At 35.4% G+C, this 15,496-nt stretch overlaps 2 protein-coding genes across 3 annotated transcripts; both read right to left on the bottom strand.

Moving 5' to 3' along the window:
• Positions 1-1,191: 1,191 nt before the first annotated feature.
• On the bottom strand, positions 1,192-2,736 carry LOC140834039 (dirigent protein 10-like). Of its 2 annotated transcripts, none has more exons than XM_073198634.1 (2): positions 1,875-2,736; positions 1,192-1,776 (listed from the first exon to the last, which is right to left on the bottom strand). In XM_073198634.1, the coding sequence occupies exons 1-2, from the start codon at positions 2,436-2,438 to the stop codon at positions 1,333-1,335; spliced, it is 1,008 nt and encodes a 335-aa protein (XP_073054735.1). In that variant the 5' UTR covers positions 2,439-2,736; the 3' UTR covers positions 1,192-1,332. The 2 variants fall into 2 exon arrangements, with proteins under 2 accessions (XP_073054735.1, XP_073054734.1); XM_073198633.1 differs by having other exon boundaries at positions 1,192-1,779; positions 1,875-2,728.
• Positions 2,737-11,504: 8,768 nt separating this feature from the next.
• Positions 11,505-12,145, bottom strand: LOC140834040 (ubiquitin-ribosomal protein eS31 fusion protein). Its single transcript, XM_073198635.1, has one exon. It carries the CDS (start codon positions 12,109-12,111, stop codon positions 11,641-11,643), a length of 471 nt encoding a protein of 156 aa, XP_073054736.1. The 5' UTR covers positions 12,112-12,145; the 3' UTR covers positions 11,505-11,640.
• Between the last annotated feature and the right edge of the window lie 3,351 nt (positions 12,146-15,496).

Raw genomic sequence — 15,496 nt, 5'->3', positions numbered from 1 at the left:
AGTTGATGTTTGGCCTCCATACCTCGAAGTCTAGTGTCACTCCAGATTCGAAAAAACCTCTTTTCAAATTGATGAAAACCGAGAATTCCTTTTGGCATTCAGGCCACCAAACCGCTTTATTAGCTTGAAACGGATGTACTTCGATCCTTCTCTTTACGTCTTTTCCTAGTAGCCTTTCAACCTGCTTCCATGAAACGTTGACCCTTCCTTTAGTGATGATAATTGCTTCATTCCAATCTTTCTCTGTAAATTTCCAGTATTATCCTGCTTATGCTTCTTCACCTCTTGATTGTAGACCCATCCTTTCTTCTGAACTCGATTCTGATTGTCTGTATCTCTGATTTTAGCTTATCATACGCAGCCGGTTGATGTTCCAGTAGCTGAGCATTACCAGACAGTAATTTAATAAGAATATCTGATATCCTTTGCCATCCTAAACCCTGATAACCACTCGGTACGATGATATTCTGTCTCTTCCCCATTGAGCTGAATCTTGAAATCTCTAAAAACCGGCCTCTTTTGTTCGCAAAGCGTTGTGCTATGAATGTCGCACTCCTGCCCCTTAGTCGATTAAAGTCCACGCATGATTGGGGATTAAAAATGAAGTTTCTGAGCTTAGAGATGATCCATGTAGCTTCCTCACGATCTAAATCCATCAGATAACTCGCATTCCTAGTTTTTTCACACCACCGGATCGTCGAGCCCCCATTAGCCAACTTCAGAGTGAATGTCTTAAATTTGATATTAACCATTTCCTCTCTTACCGTCGTTTTAGCGGCATGAGACATTTTCCCATTGGATACGATTTCTAAACAATGAGAACTCCGACCCAGATGCACAGCTAATCTTAGGAAGATTAGCCGACTAGCTTGTCCGGAAAAATTTATGGAATGAAAGCTCTGTTGGACGGGGAAGACCAACCAAACTTCGGAGAAGAAAGAGAAGAAGGGTACGAGAAGAAATCCGACGGCCGGCGGCCGCCGTCAGACAACGATGAACGGTGTGGCAGCAAGATTCAGGAGATAAGGGTGATGATGAAACAGAGAAGTAGCTCGGTGGTTGGATGCAATCATCAGCTATTTCAGATAATATTGGGGCCACAACAACAAATTCTAAATATATAATCTATTTATTAATTTAATATTCTTCATACATTTTTTTAATACTGATTAGACATTCAATCAAAAACATATTTTACGAGTCAAAAAATTGAAATTTGGTAACTTAAATTTTTTTAATTAATCACAAACTTTTTAAGATCAAAATCCCATGAACAGAAACAAACCCAAATCACAATAAATTCACACGAAAAACATATCGACAATCGATAATCTAATAAGCAAGATAAACGGTGATCTCGAGCACCGTCTCCATCCCATCCGTCTCGTGCTGCGTATTGGCCGGCAGAACAGTCTTAACCTTCGCAAATCCCTTCGCATTCACGTACTTACCTGTTCCTCCCATGATCGCCAGATGTGATTCCGCCACAGCTGCGCGATTAACGCCGAAAAAGCTTAAAGTGTCGGCGTAGCTTCCACTGGCGAACATCACGCTGAAAGCCATCGTGAAGCTGCTGCCATCTTGGGAACTGGATAGGTAGAATCCTTGCGCTTTTCCCACCAGACCGGATCCCATTTCGTGTCCTTCTGTTAGTTCGTCGTTGAAGACTGTCATGGTGCCGAACATGAGTTGCTGGAGGGTGGTTCCTGAGGGGAACTGAGCGCTGTTGAGGACGGGGAATCCGGGCATGCCACCGATGATGTTGTTACCGTTGTTCTGCTGTGGGAGAGTGATGAAGAGATATGTAAGAGAATCTTTATTGTTAATGTTGGTCAAAATGTGTTGGAGAGTGTGAATTCGGAATGTAATCTTACGCTGCTCATGATGTTCGATGAAAATCCGCTGAGACCCGTCAGAAATGGGACGTTGTTGTTGCTGACTATTCCGGCATTGTTGTTGTTGGTAGGGATGCCGTTGCTAACTGAAAGGACTGCGCCATTCGGTTTGGCGAACGGAACCTGCCCACCGATGGCTGGATTCGCCACAATGCCGGTCATTGCTAAAGCTGAGGGGTGAGTACCCCCCAAGATGTCATGCATATAGAATGTAAACGCGTGATCGTCCAAGTTTATTGGTACCACGCCAGCAGCAGAGCTGCCAGAAACTACAGGACCACCGGAAACTGAGGTTCCAGAGTTGGCACCAACTGGTGTTGAAACTGCAGCGCCACCGGGAATTGAGGTTCCAGCCGGTACCGAACTTCCAGTCGTGGCAACAGCTGGTACAGAGGTCCCAGTGGTGGAACTGCTAGGAGACACACCAAGACCTACAACAGGAGCCGCAACGTCTCCTTCATCGAGGAATCGAGCGGAGGCGGCACAATATACTGAAAATGCCAAAATGAGTAGGGAAATAATGGGTTTGAGGTTAAACGCCATGATCCTTTAAAAAGGATGTATGTATGTTTGGAGCTATTGATGTTATCAGAATTCGTGTTGGAAGATGGATTCTTGGGCTTAATTGGTTTATATATGGATCGAAATCAGTGGAGAAAACAGATATCAAAAGGCAATTATGGTGTGGAGTTGATGAAATGGATTTGGTGCATTCCTTTCCAATGTGTTTTGGTTGGAGTTTGCAAAATTTGAATAAACTATTTGATTCTGATTCATACATTATTAGCTCAAAAAATTATGATCTTTTAACCCAGTGCCTTCAAACATGAGCTCTCATAGAACCCTATCTTACACCTGGTGATGCATGAAAGTCATTCACAAGTTCATCAAATCCAATTAAACATTAATTCTTAAAAATACTGCATATCTTTATTAGCAAATTTAATACTATATTTATCTATATCTAACATAGAAACAGAAACGATGTTTTTAATCAATATATGAAATGAATAAACAGTTGTTCAAAACAAACTCAAAACTAGTCCTCAAATCGCTCTAGCAAAAACTATTGTTCTAGTTCCCAACCACATTACAAGTGTTTTGAGCTCTTCTTCAGTCAATCATAAAGCTTCCTATCAAGGGTGTATAGCAGCTTTGCAGAGGTAATGACAATTTTTCAAAGAGTAGGTTTCTTGTGAGACGTCTCACGAATCTTTATCTGTGAGACGGGTCAACCCTAACGATATTCACAATAAAAAGTAATAATCTTAGCATAAAAAGTAATTATTTTTTATGGATGACCAAAATAAGAGATTTATCTCACAAACTACGACCAGTGAGTCCATCTCACACAAGTTTTTAGCCCAATTATGATAGTTATTGCTTGCTGGTATGTATTTTTTGGGTCAATAAAAGAAGAAAATGGGTTTCTGGAAGACATTTCAATGTAATGAAATGAAATATATAAATATTACTCAAATATTCAATCATGATTTTAAGAATCATGGACATTTGTATTTTGAATTACCTCTCACTAAATTTTGAATGCAATCCTATTACATTCAAGCTTCCATAATATATGTTTTGATTTTCGGTGCTTCCATCTTCAATATTTATTTCGTATTAAATCTAATGATTTGCATTTAAATTATGAAAATAGAAGAATATAGATATATCGTTGGGGTGGGATACATTAGAAAAATACAGAGAGTAGGCTCACAAGCCTATTTGTCAAAAATCGAAACTCTAATAAAATAATAAAAACTAAATATTCACCTAAACAGGTCTATAATCATTTATTATGCAATCATATCACATATAATTACAAAAAAATAAATTAAACTAATTACATCACATGCAATTAAACGAAAATAAATAATTTATTTAATCGTTTCCTTATAAGAATCATGTTATATATTGAAAATTACTTTTAATTTTTTTTATAATTTCTAATTAATAAATTTCTCAATTATTTAGTAAAATCACCAATTTACACTTTAATCATATAATTAATGAAATATAAAATTAATAAATTAAATAATATTTTTATTAAATTTCTAATTAATTAATTTGTAAAATAACTATTTTACAGTTAATAAATTAAAAATCATATTTTTAATAAATAAAGATTTTATGATTTTAAAAATTTCTAAAATACTATCTAAATTATTAAATATAAAATTTTCCCTAAATATTAAAATAGTTATACCAAAATCAAATCAGGTCGTAATATTAAAACAAAATTGGGTCATGACCCGATCAGCAAAAAGGATACTACTCTGAAGTTAATTATACGAAAATTTGAGATATTTTAAAATAATTGTTGAAATGTTAAATAAAAATAGTTAGGCATGTCAAATAATTTAGAAAAACATTTTAGAATAACAAAATTGTAAACAATATAAAATAAGTAATAGAGCTAAAATAACATGCTGTGTATTAAAAATACACAAAATCGGGTTAATTGGACACGAGATACTTTATACAGTAACTCACGCATGCATATAAATACATACATACTCACGCATGTTCCCAAACTCATTTCGCGTCGTATTTTTTGTCACTCTCGCTCTATCAAATTTGCTAATATCTACTCTGCCCATCGTCAGACTTTAACAAACAATTTTCCTGGTTTCCTCTTTTTCCTCAAACTCGAAAGGAACCGAGCCGAACCGAACCGACGTTGTTTCTTCCTCCACTCCGTCGTTTGCGTCCTCCATCTAGGCTCTTGTGTTGTACGAAAGCAAGCACGAACCCGTTCGATCTTTCTATAACGTGAAAAATGGCATATGAAAATGTTACTATAATAAATCATCGACCCATATTTCTAATTTATATAATTTTCAATTTCGTTGGGATATTTTCGATCTTTCTACCATGTGGAAAATTCCGTATCAGAAAGTAATTTGAAACATCTATGTTTAGATTTTAAATATCAAAGTTCAAACTTTTTATTGATACTTTTTGTTGATATCTCAACAAATTTCGAATGCTTTTCACTTCAACCATAGTTCAAGGGCCGAACACTGTATACACCTATTCTATTTTTAAGATAGATACTATTAAATTAAATATAATATTCCGTTTATATTACTAGTAATTAGTGTACATGTATTTTTGGAGTATATTTTATCGACTTAAAAATATATCGTATAATATCTGATATACGGCCATCATATGATCAAAAATCTATTTTTGAAAATTTTATAAAAATAAAGAAGTGTAACGATTATGTTAGGTTTTGTGAATATGAATGGAAATGCATTAAGAGGAAAAAAATATACACAATGACAAGAAACATAACAAAACTTAGTTAATTAATTAGATTACAAGTACCGAAAATAATTTTTTTTCAGAATAAATAATAACTTAACAGAATTTATATTCAGTAAATTATCGTTTATTTTTTGATCGTGAGTTTGAGACAAATTCGACCAACCCTATTCGTGAAATTATATATATATATATATATATATATATATATACATCCTAATTGTTTGGTGCCAATTAATTTGATTATTTTTGGAACGTAAACCAGTAAAAGACAAGTTAAACGCTACCCTCGGGGCAATGTCCTGAGGTGCATTCAAATGTGGGTATCGACTCCATAAATAAGTTCTACATAAGTATCCGAATTTTCTTGTAATATAGGAGATTACAGTAGGGAAACTAGCCAAATCGTGTAAATTTATGTGAAAATATTGAGGTTCTATATGTTAGGTTCTATTGGGTACAGTTGCAACACATATAGGAGCTTGTGCATTGTAGTCGGTGATTCATCGCTCACCTACGGGTGTGGATATCCTATGTTATCTGATGAAATAATAGTGCGTGAAATATCTGGCCAGAGTATTAGATGTACATTGGAGAAAGAGTTCTCCAATGGTACATGCGATGTCACTACTTATATTATCACATAGTTATCGAACTAATATGCAACCCTCGGTGAACCAATGATTGCAGATTCGATCGGGATATATGAGATGAAGGGACCGTACTGTACCAATCATAATCGACTGGTTCTTGCAGACACTATCAATGATACCTAGGGAATCATGGGGCGATGCTATTAGACGCTCTTACCATGGTTCGATGGGTTTAATCAGAAATATGATTTCTGACATTCCCATGATCAATTTTTGATACATAGAATAGGGCAAATAAGGGTAAGCCCGAATAAAGGATTATGTCCTAAATCACAAGGAGTTGTGAACCCACGGCTAGCTGTATCCCTGAATCATTGAGGGTCACACAAGCACTGGATCGTTTGTTCCCGTTGAGAGATAAAATAAATTCAGGATGTTGAATTTATATTATAATATAGTAAATTCAAGGAGTTGAATTTATGATAATTAAATTTTGAGAGAATAAATTCAAGGAGTTGAATTTATAATTTAAATATTAAATTCAAATGTGGAATTTATAATCGATTTTAATTTATTAAACTCAAAAGTTGAGTTTATCAAATATTAAATTAAAATTGGTGGGGAGTGTGTATAATGGGCTTGTAGGAGTACAAGTCCAACATACTAAATAACTGAAGTTCTTAATAGACTTTAATTAATTAATTAAAACTAGTTGGACTAATTCATTTAATTAATCAAGCCTATTAGTGTTAATTATGATTATTAAGTGATTTAATTATAAATAGGTGTTAGCAAGGCATAACCCTAGCCAGCACCACATAGAGATTTTCGAAATCCCTCTCCCAAAAGACTCCAAAATTCGGCCACTTCTTTTGAAGGATAAGTTTGAGCCGTATCTACTTTTCAATCTCCAACGTAAAAACTTCTTCCATGTTTCTAGTGCAAATTAGAAGAGGATCAAACCATCCAGTCATGGACCTGATTAGAAAAAAGGAGTACTTGAAGAAAGTTTGAAGGGATTCATCAAGTGCTAGATCCGTCATACCAGATTAGTTGGAGTCAAGTGATATATTCACCAAAGTTATAAAATTCTAACACCCTATGGATGTTTGATTTTGAAAATCATACGAGCGCTCAATTATATATATTTTGATTGTTAAAATAAATTTAAAATAAAATTTTAAACTTCCGCTGCGTTTGGGTGCCAAGAAAACCTAGATCCAACACTCACAGATAAAGATTCGTGAGATCGTCTCACAAGAAACCTACTCATGTAAAAATATTTTAATGAAATTTATTTTGCAATCATAAAGGATAATAGTGCTTGATGAGTCAAGGGTGGGAATACATACATATGTGAGCCCTCTTTCAGTTCAGACTTACGATGACGTCAACTGGATGGAATTGGTGTCTTAAATTCTTTGACCCCATTTAGGTTTTTGGTTTTATTGCATGCTTTTCATTCATCACACCAGTGTTGCCTGGGCGTCAGCCTTTATTTCATTTGTGAATGCTATTTAATGTAATTTCTCGGCCTCTTTGTACGTGTAAATTATAAGTTTTGTTTGAGGTTTTTAAAAAAAATTAGCCCTTGCACTATTTTGTGTCAACCCGGGATGCATCGACATTGGCGTAGTTGAAAATTTTAACATTCAAAAAACAAGTCTCGTAGTACATCAAATAGTCAAAGCTTGTATATTTCTTAAATATTAATGTCTTTACAAATCAAAAATCCAAAAGAAATATAGCGGAAACGATTACAAAAAAAATAAGGTAAGAACTAGAAGAACTTGAAAAAGCACGAATTGAAACAATCTTCGTTACCAATCCCAAAAGATGGTTTGTTCTTCATCATCTAGCTGATCTTCATTCTTTTATAAGGAGTAACGTAAAGGGTGAGTGTTTGGGAAACACTCAAGAAGTAGAGGTCGACCGAACACGTATAACAAACACATACAAAATTTCGAACAAGGATATATCTTGACAGAAAACAGAGCATATAATAAGCATAACAATAAAATGGAGCACTGAAATTTCATTTACTATCCATAATTATCGATATAAGTCTCGAATTGTTAATTTTCTAAATGCCACAGCCATACCACGGTTATAATCTCACCATATAGATGACATATCTTATCATAGTTTGGAATTTCATTTTCATATCAAGTTGAATCATAAGAGTATTTGAATTAAAATTTTAGAACATAACATGAAATGAAGGAAGCATGCTGGATCGAAATATTAAAACCAAATTATAGAACAAAAAGTTCTTATGAATACATAATCTTTTAAACAGTAGCCCAATTACAGAAATTGCTTAAAAAATTCGGTGGTTGCTTGATGCTTGAAAATGTCTTGCTACTTATTGTCAATGAGCTGCTTGAACAAGATTCCTACTTGATGCTCAAAATGGCTCGAAATTGGACAGATCTTCTACTCCAAAATGTCCAAACTAAATGAATCTGGCTCATATGGATGAGCCCGAATGAAAAATAAAAAAAAAAGTGTATCTTTGACCAGTTTGATACATAACAAACCGCCAAAAGAATACACAAAAGAAAGAGATTGAAATGAATTTTCAGATTTGCATATGTCGGTAAATCGGTCAAATTGCAAAAGATTCTGTGACATATTGAACCATCAGATTGAGCTGAAATTTTGTCGGCATATTTATAATGAAGTTTAATATATTGTTAATGGTAGAGATTGGGTTTGAAGTGATTTGTATACGTGCATGGACGACGAATAAAAGCTATTGTCTTCTATCATAAAATCTTTACATTTTGTTTGTGAAGGTAATTTAAGAAATTTTAACTGTTGTATTGGGCTGAAATATAAATAGAATATTCATATCATGTGATCCGTTTTGAATGATAGAGATTAGATTCCGATATCTATATCGATGGAAATAACTTCTGGTCAATGACCTATACTTGCTACTAAAATGCTTCAAGAATTTGTTGCAACGAGGATTGAAATTTTGAATGTTTGCTCTCTCTTTGGATTAGCTGTCCTTCATGGTTTAACTCTCTGTCTGGAGGTAGACAAGTTTATGTCGTCAGGAAATACTTTTGGAAATTCACAAACAACAACAATGTCTTTTACTTTTAAAGCAAAGTGATTGCTTATGTCTGTTAGAAACCTCTAATATCTTTTTTGAGTAATCTTTCTTGATTTCATAGCAAAGATAACGAAGTGGATGAAATGAGTTGTTATATACATTCTGAATAAAATGTAGTTTACAAAGTTGTCATCATGTGCCTTTAACTAGGTCATTTACTTTTGAAAATGAGGGCAGAAATGTGAGCTGCAATTTTTTTTTTTTTTTTTGAGTTTCTTGCCCTGTTAAGTTCCAAAAATGTGCCACAAAAATTGGTCTTGTCTTGGTTTGGTTTGTTTTGAATTTCGGGTCTTCACACATACGGAGTAAAAACGTACCTGAGTGTTGCCACTTCGAATAACCATAGTCGAAGCAGAGAAATGACATAGCAAACTTAGAGATAATTGTTAGAAATCAGGTTTTTGAATTGTTGAAATGAACTCTCTTTTTATAGGCTTGATTTTGAGGCATTTATCACCCAACTAAATCACAATCAAGGGCACTCAAAGCAGCTCCTCCACTACCATGTATTGGTGGCCATCACTTAATCACCATTAACATGGTTTTGATGGTTATTTGCAAGTAGGTCTCTGCAAATCTTTATATTCTTTGTTCATATTTATTCTTAAATATTTATTATGTTGCATGTTGTGGATAGGTGTTACAACACCTATCCACAACATAGTTTGCAAAATGTACCAAATCATATCTAACACAAGGGTTTTGGCCAAATATATAATGGACCTCCAGCTTCTGTCGACGGCATTGAGATCAAGTCAATCTTGGAAATACAGAGACAGAACAACATTCAATAGACAATCTTCCAGTTGCATTTCCAAAACAAGTACAAGAATCCCCGATGAAACATAGGATCCGATGGTTATCACCACATCACGTACGGCGTAGAAACTACCTTTTCCAAAAGTGAATTTGAGGAGAAGACTGTAGACTAAACCAAACTTTATAGAACTCCAGGAATGGGGCCAAATTTGTGCATAGCCTGAAGTATAACCTCACTTAATTTTTTCAAATTGACGAGTATTTTACTTAGTTTGTAAGGCTAAATTTACTCTAGCTTCACATTTGAAAAGGTGAATAAGGTGTTCATTATTTAATTTAATGGAAGACGAAGAGATATGGTTGGATGTGTAGCTTGCTACATTAAGTTGAAGGATTTTTCAATATTTGGCATGGTTAATCTAGCAAGGTCAATTGTGGCTGGAATTTAGCAGCTTTGAATCATTATTTACGGGATCCTCAATTGATTCAAGATCTTTGTAATACAAAGGGGGAATTTATCAGATTTGAATCAAGTGCCTTCCATCAAAGGTGAAAGTCGAGGTCAAGTTGGAGGTCAAGGTTTGATTCTGCATTTTAGTTGAGCAGTCAGCGGCAGAATCATAGGTTTGGTTTTAAGACCTGCAGATTACAGTTGATCTTGAAAATTGAATTTCTATCTATCAAAGGCTACAGCCATTGGTCTCCTTGATTAGATTTGGAGCTTGTGAAAGAAAAGACGAAGCCATACTTGTGAACATCTAAAGCCTCTTTACAAGAGCAAAAATCTCCCCATCTCAAGCAGACAAATTTGATACATGTATATGTGCTTCAAGAGTGATTCACAACATCCTTAATCGTGATATAAAATGCCTGAACAGTCCAGATACAGGTTGCAAAGGTTTTCAAGCTTTGTCCACTCAAAACAGATCCCAAGCTTGGTCAAATGTCAGACACATCACACAACGGCGAAAGGAAGTTTCAGGGACCAGGAATCTAGGACACGGGGAAGTTAAGAAGATGACAGGTAACAAATAAATCAGATGTATTCTTCGGGGTAGTTTATTTCAAAGTATATCGTGTTAGACAAGAACTTAATCTAAGTCTAAGTATTCTAAAACAAAACAGGTTAGTTCAGCAGATGGGGACTTCTAAGTTCTAAATCATAGGATGTGTAGTTTAGAGGACATTATTGATCAACATATCAAAAGGGAGAGTGGTCCTCTAAATGCTTGAAATTGCTTTCCAGGGAGTGCGGCAGAATGTGCGTACTAACGTGGCCTTGATCATCAGTTAATGGGACAAATCTCCAATACTCACTTGCACTGCAAAATAATCTCCGATGGACAAAAGGTCATATCTGAACAAATGTTGCATGCCATGTATGCAGGATTATTGAGTATTCAAAAGTAGAACGAGACCTCGGAGATAGCCCAGGTGGATCGAGTCCCCCAATGTAAGGAAAAGGAAAAAAAGAGAGAACGAAATATGAAAGGAATTGAGGTCATAGTTCAAATGCAACCTTGCCACATGTATGAAGTCTTTGTTTACCCATGTAAAGAAGGTACCCCCACCAGAAAGAGAATTAAAAGATCCAAAACCTTATATTATACTGAAGCTAAAGAGACCACTGAAGTAGACAATGTTTTGACACAAAAAGATCCACAATCAACGTGTAACATGCATGTATCCTATGCACGAGAATCTCAACACTACCTACACCACCACGGTTTCTGAAGAAACGGTACATAACTAACGTTGTCAATAAGGCAAGCAACAGATTAACAAATTCAACAAGAGTTCATTTTGCCAAGAATTAAATAAATAAATGCATATCGACCATAGAGCCATTGAAAGCCAGCAGAAATAAATCAGGCAAAACTTCATAACAATCGTCCAACAGCATTAAAAGTAAAATATCCATGTCTCAACACAAAAGTCTAAAAACAAAGCAAAACCCACATGCGGAGACAACAAAGTTTTTGCCGTGAGTGATTTATCAATCACCACCAGCCTTATTGTATACATAGGTGAGCCCACATTTACCACAGTAATGCCTATCAAAGTGATTGGCCATGAAAGTACCTGCACCACACTCGGCGTTAGGGCACTCCTTCCTGAGTCTCTGCACCTTTCCAGAATCATCCACTTTGTAGAACTGGAGAACGGCGAGCTTGACCTTCTTCTTCTTGTGCTTGATCTTCTTGGGCTTGGTGTAGGTCTTCTTCTTGCGCTTCTTGGCGCCTCCGCGGAGGCGGAGGACAAGGTGGAGCGTGGACTCCTTCTGGATGTTGTAGTCGGCGAGGGTGCGGCCGTCCTCTAGCTGCTTGCCGGCAAAGATGAGGCGCTGCTGGTCCGGGGGGATTCCCTCCTTATCCTGGATCTTGGCCTTCACATTGTCGATGGTGTCCGAGGATTCAACCTCTAGTGTAATCGTTTTCCCCGTTAGGGTTTTCACGAAAATCTGCATTTTCGCCGCTGTATCTGTCAAATGCAACGGAGATGCGTCGCTGCAATCTTAAATAATTAGGGTTTCGAATCTGGGTTGGGCCTCATTGAAATATATGGGCTGAGACATGGAAAATAATAGACATTGGTATATTAAATTGTTTTTGTAATTTGGCCCCCAAAATCGCAATTTTTCCCCATCCCCTCCAAATTCAAGTATAAATTTATATATTTTTCAAAATTTTCACATGACATGCAATTCTAAATTTATCTACAATCAATCTCCTATTTGTTATTATTTATTATACATTCACTAAATTTTATTTCAAGGAGTCATCTTCAAACCGTAATGCTGGTGGCGGCGACGGAAGTGCGTGGCAGCATGTGCCTTCAATGAATTTGAAATTTGGTGAAGATTTTGATTACATTCTCGACTTTGACGAAGTTTAACCCAAGAAGGAAAGGTTATTGAACTCCCAATGAAGATGGTAGAAATTTTCGCACATCATCGTTTACCCGAGCAAGCAACATGATTACGAACACGATGTTGAGATTACAAAAACGAAGCAAAGTTTGGTGGTATCGGTAGTATCAGAATTCTGAAAACACATTTGGTCAATGTACATAAACTTGACCCTGATACCTTACAGCTATTTCGCGTCGTCTGCCGTAGCAAGCAACATGATGACAAACACGATGTTGAGATTACAAAAGCGAAGCAAAGTTTGGTGGTATCGGTGATAACAAATGGTGGTATCGATACTATCGGAATTTTGAAAACACATTTGGTCAAAGTACAAAAACTTAACCCTTTTACGGCTATTCCACAGAGAACCAATCCAACAATAAAAATTTTACAATTACAAAACATATTTCTCAAAAAATTATTATTAAATTTGTTACGAAATGTTATCAACTCTTTTTAATAGAAAAACGAGATAGTTTTTTTTTTAAAAAAAAATTTCTATTACTATTCAACCTGATTTACATAATATTTTTGTGCACATACTTAAGAAATATTATTTTAATATATATAAGAAATACAAAGAGTCATTAATTTGGTATTTTTCGAGTATTACTTGTCGAATTAATTTGACAACTTCTATTTAAACTAATATAAAATTGAAATCTTATATTATTATTATTATTACTACGTGTCATTGAATAAAATTTAGACTATGAAAAGGAAAATATTGTCTTTAAATAATGAGATATTGTATAAATATTGTCTCCGTTGAGATAATAAATTCAAGGAGTTGAATTTATATAAAATATTGAGATAATAAATTTTGAATTTATAGAAAACATTGAGAAATAAATTTAAAGAGTTGAATTTATGACTATTAAATTTTGGATTTGATAAATTCAAAGAATTGAATTTATAATTTAAATATTAAATTCAAATTTTAAATTTATAAAAGTTTAAATAAAATGTAATGGGTATATGTCTAATGATCTTGTAGGAGTACAAGACCAACATACATATTATTAAATTTCTTAATTGGACTTTAAAAAATTAATTCAACTAGTTGGACTAGAGTAATTAATTGATTAAGCCAATTAAATATTTAATATAATTAATGGGCTATAAGTTTATATATATGTGTATTAGGTTTAGGGTTAAATAATAATTCTTGACTCTCAATTTTCGAAACCCTAGCCTCCAAGCCAAGGGGTTTCGAAAATCACCTCCTCGTACTCTCCTTGTTTTCGGCCACATCTCTACGCAAAATATCTTCTAATTTTCTAGTGCGAGTTTGTAAGGCCCGAGAATTATAGAATTGATAAACCAAGATTATTAATCTTCATTAACGTGAGAGTCGGAAGATATGAGAAGGCATGACATGCAATGAGGGAAGAAAAGACATGAGAAAATAGGTTTTGCAAGACCGCACCCGCGCCCAGAACAGGAGTGCACCCGCGGTCATGCAATTGTGGATTTTTGTAAGAAAGGCCGAAGCCACACCGCACCCGCGGTGCAACAAAGACCGCACCCGCGGTGCATGGACAAAAAGTTGGCAAAATTTATTCGAAGCGATACTGCACCCGCGGTGCAAGAGGGACCGCACCCGCGGTAGTGACACCGCACCCGCGGTCTTGTATGTAGCGCACCCGCGGTAGTGACACCGCACCCGCGGTCTTGTATGTAGCGCACCCGCGGTCGAAGCTTTCGGGAAATATAATGTATAGCCGAAGCATGAGCGCACCCGCGGTGCAAGACATGACCGCACCCGTGGTTTAATGTGTAGCTTGAAAAATGATGCCACGTTTCATGAAGTGCATGCAGTATATATACAGATGAATGGCACGTAATTCCTCAGAAAAATTGAGAAAGGGGCGAAGACTTTGAAAGAAAATCCTTACGCCTTTAAGATTGCGATTGTGGAAGATCCGTCTATCAGAATTCGAATCCGAACGCAGTATCGTGCTCCTTTCGCTACGAGCTACACAAAGACGTAAGTTTTGTTACGTTTTGAGATGTTTTGAATTTATGATGTTGCTAGAGCCGAATATGATGCAGATATGGTGTTTCTACTATTGTAGACATTGTAGAATTGAAGTCAGATTAAAGAACATACTATTTCTGTAATTGTTATGATTTTTAAAAGATATTGACGGAGATTCGATATCAGATTTGTGTTATCGTTGAGATTACGAGTAATATCAGTATTGATTATGAGTTATAGTATTATATCTGTGATGTTGAAATTGACGAGGTTATTCAGATTGTATTGTTATGTCGTCGAAACATCAGTTGATTTAGATTGATCAGATTCAGATATGATTTCGATTATATTGTGATGTCAATGATATGAATTGAATTGTGTCTTGTTCAGATATTGATCAGATTATGTACTGAGTTGAGTATAGATCAGAACAGATTGTGTATTGAATTATTCACTGATACAGCGTATTCGATATTGTCATTTCAGATTTGATATGGACAGATTTGGATACAGGTCATCGTCTTCGTCAGACAGAGACGACAAAGGTATAATTCATGTGATATCCGGGAAGACACAACTCAATTGAGATCCCATTTGAGTTTCCCAACAAAATCACATACTAGAATTATTGTTGTTTATTTTATGATATGATTATGATGTGTTTATAGATGATATATTCATATCCTTTGATATGAGCATGCTTTGTTTATAGATCGATATTCATTGTATATAAGATATGAAAGTCTTGACGGAACAGTCAGACTTCTAGACGTTCCGTGATATCACAGCTTAGGGGAAGATCATTTTCCTATTGTAGATGTGGATACAGATCAGACCGAAGTCTAGGAATAAGACGTACAGTCACCCCGAGTGGTAGGGTAGGTGATAGATCAGTGACGTCTTATTCACACCGGGATCCCTAGAGTTATAGTTGAGTCGAGTCTAGACATGATTTGACTA

Source organism: Primulina eburnea, chromosome 6 (genome assembly GCF_022965805.1).
Source record: "Primulina eburnea isolate SZY01 chromosome 6, ASM2296580v1, whole genome shotgun sequence".
Lineage (NCBI taxonomy): Eukaryota > Viridiplantae > Streptophyta > Magnoliopsida > Lamiales > Gesneriaceae > Primulina > Primulina eburnea.
This window is presented reverse-complemented; position numbering and strand designations above follow the sequence as displayed.

What these genes read in the sequence shown, in the direction of transcription:
- LOC140834039 (XM_073198633.1), bottom strand. Translation starts at nt 2,438, where the DNA reads ATGGCGTTTAACCTCAAACCCATTATTTCCCTACTCATTTTGGCATTT. An exon ending in CATCGAACATCATGAGCAGC is followed by an intron (nt 1,780 to 1,874) that starts GTAAGATTACAT and finishes ACTCTCCCACAG; the next exon opens with CAGAACAACGGTAACAACAT.
- LOC140834040 (XM_073198635.1), bottom strand. Translation starts at nt 12,111, where the DNA reads ATGCAGATTTTCGTGAAAACCCTAACGGGGAAAACGATTACACTAGAG.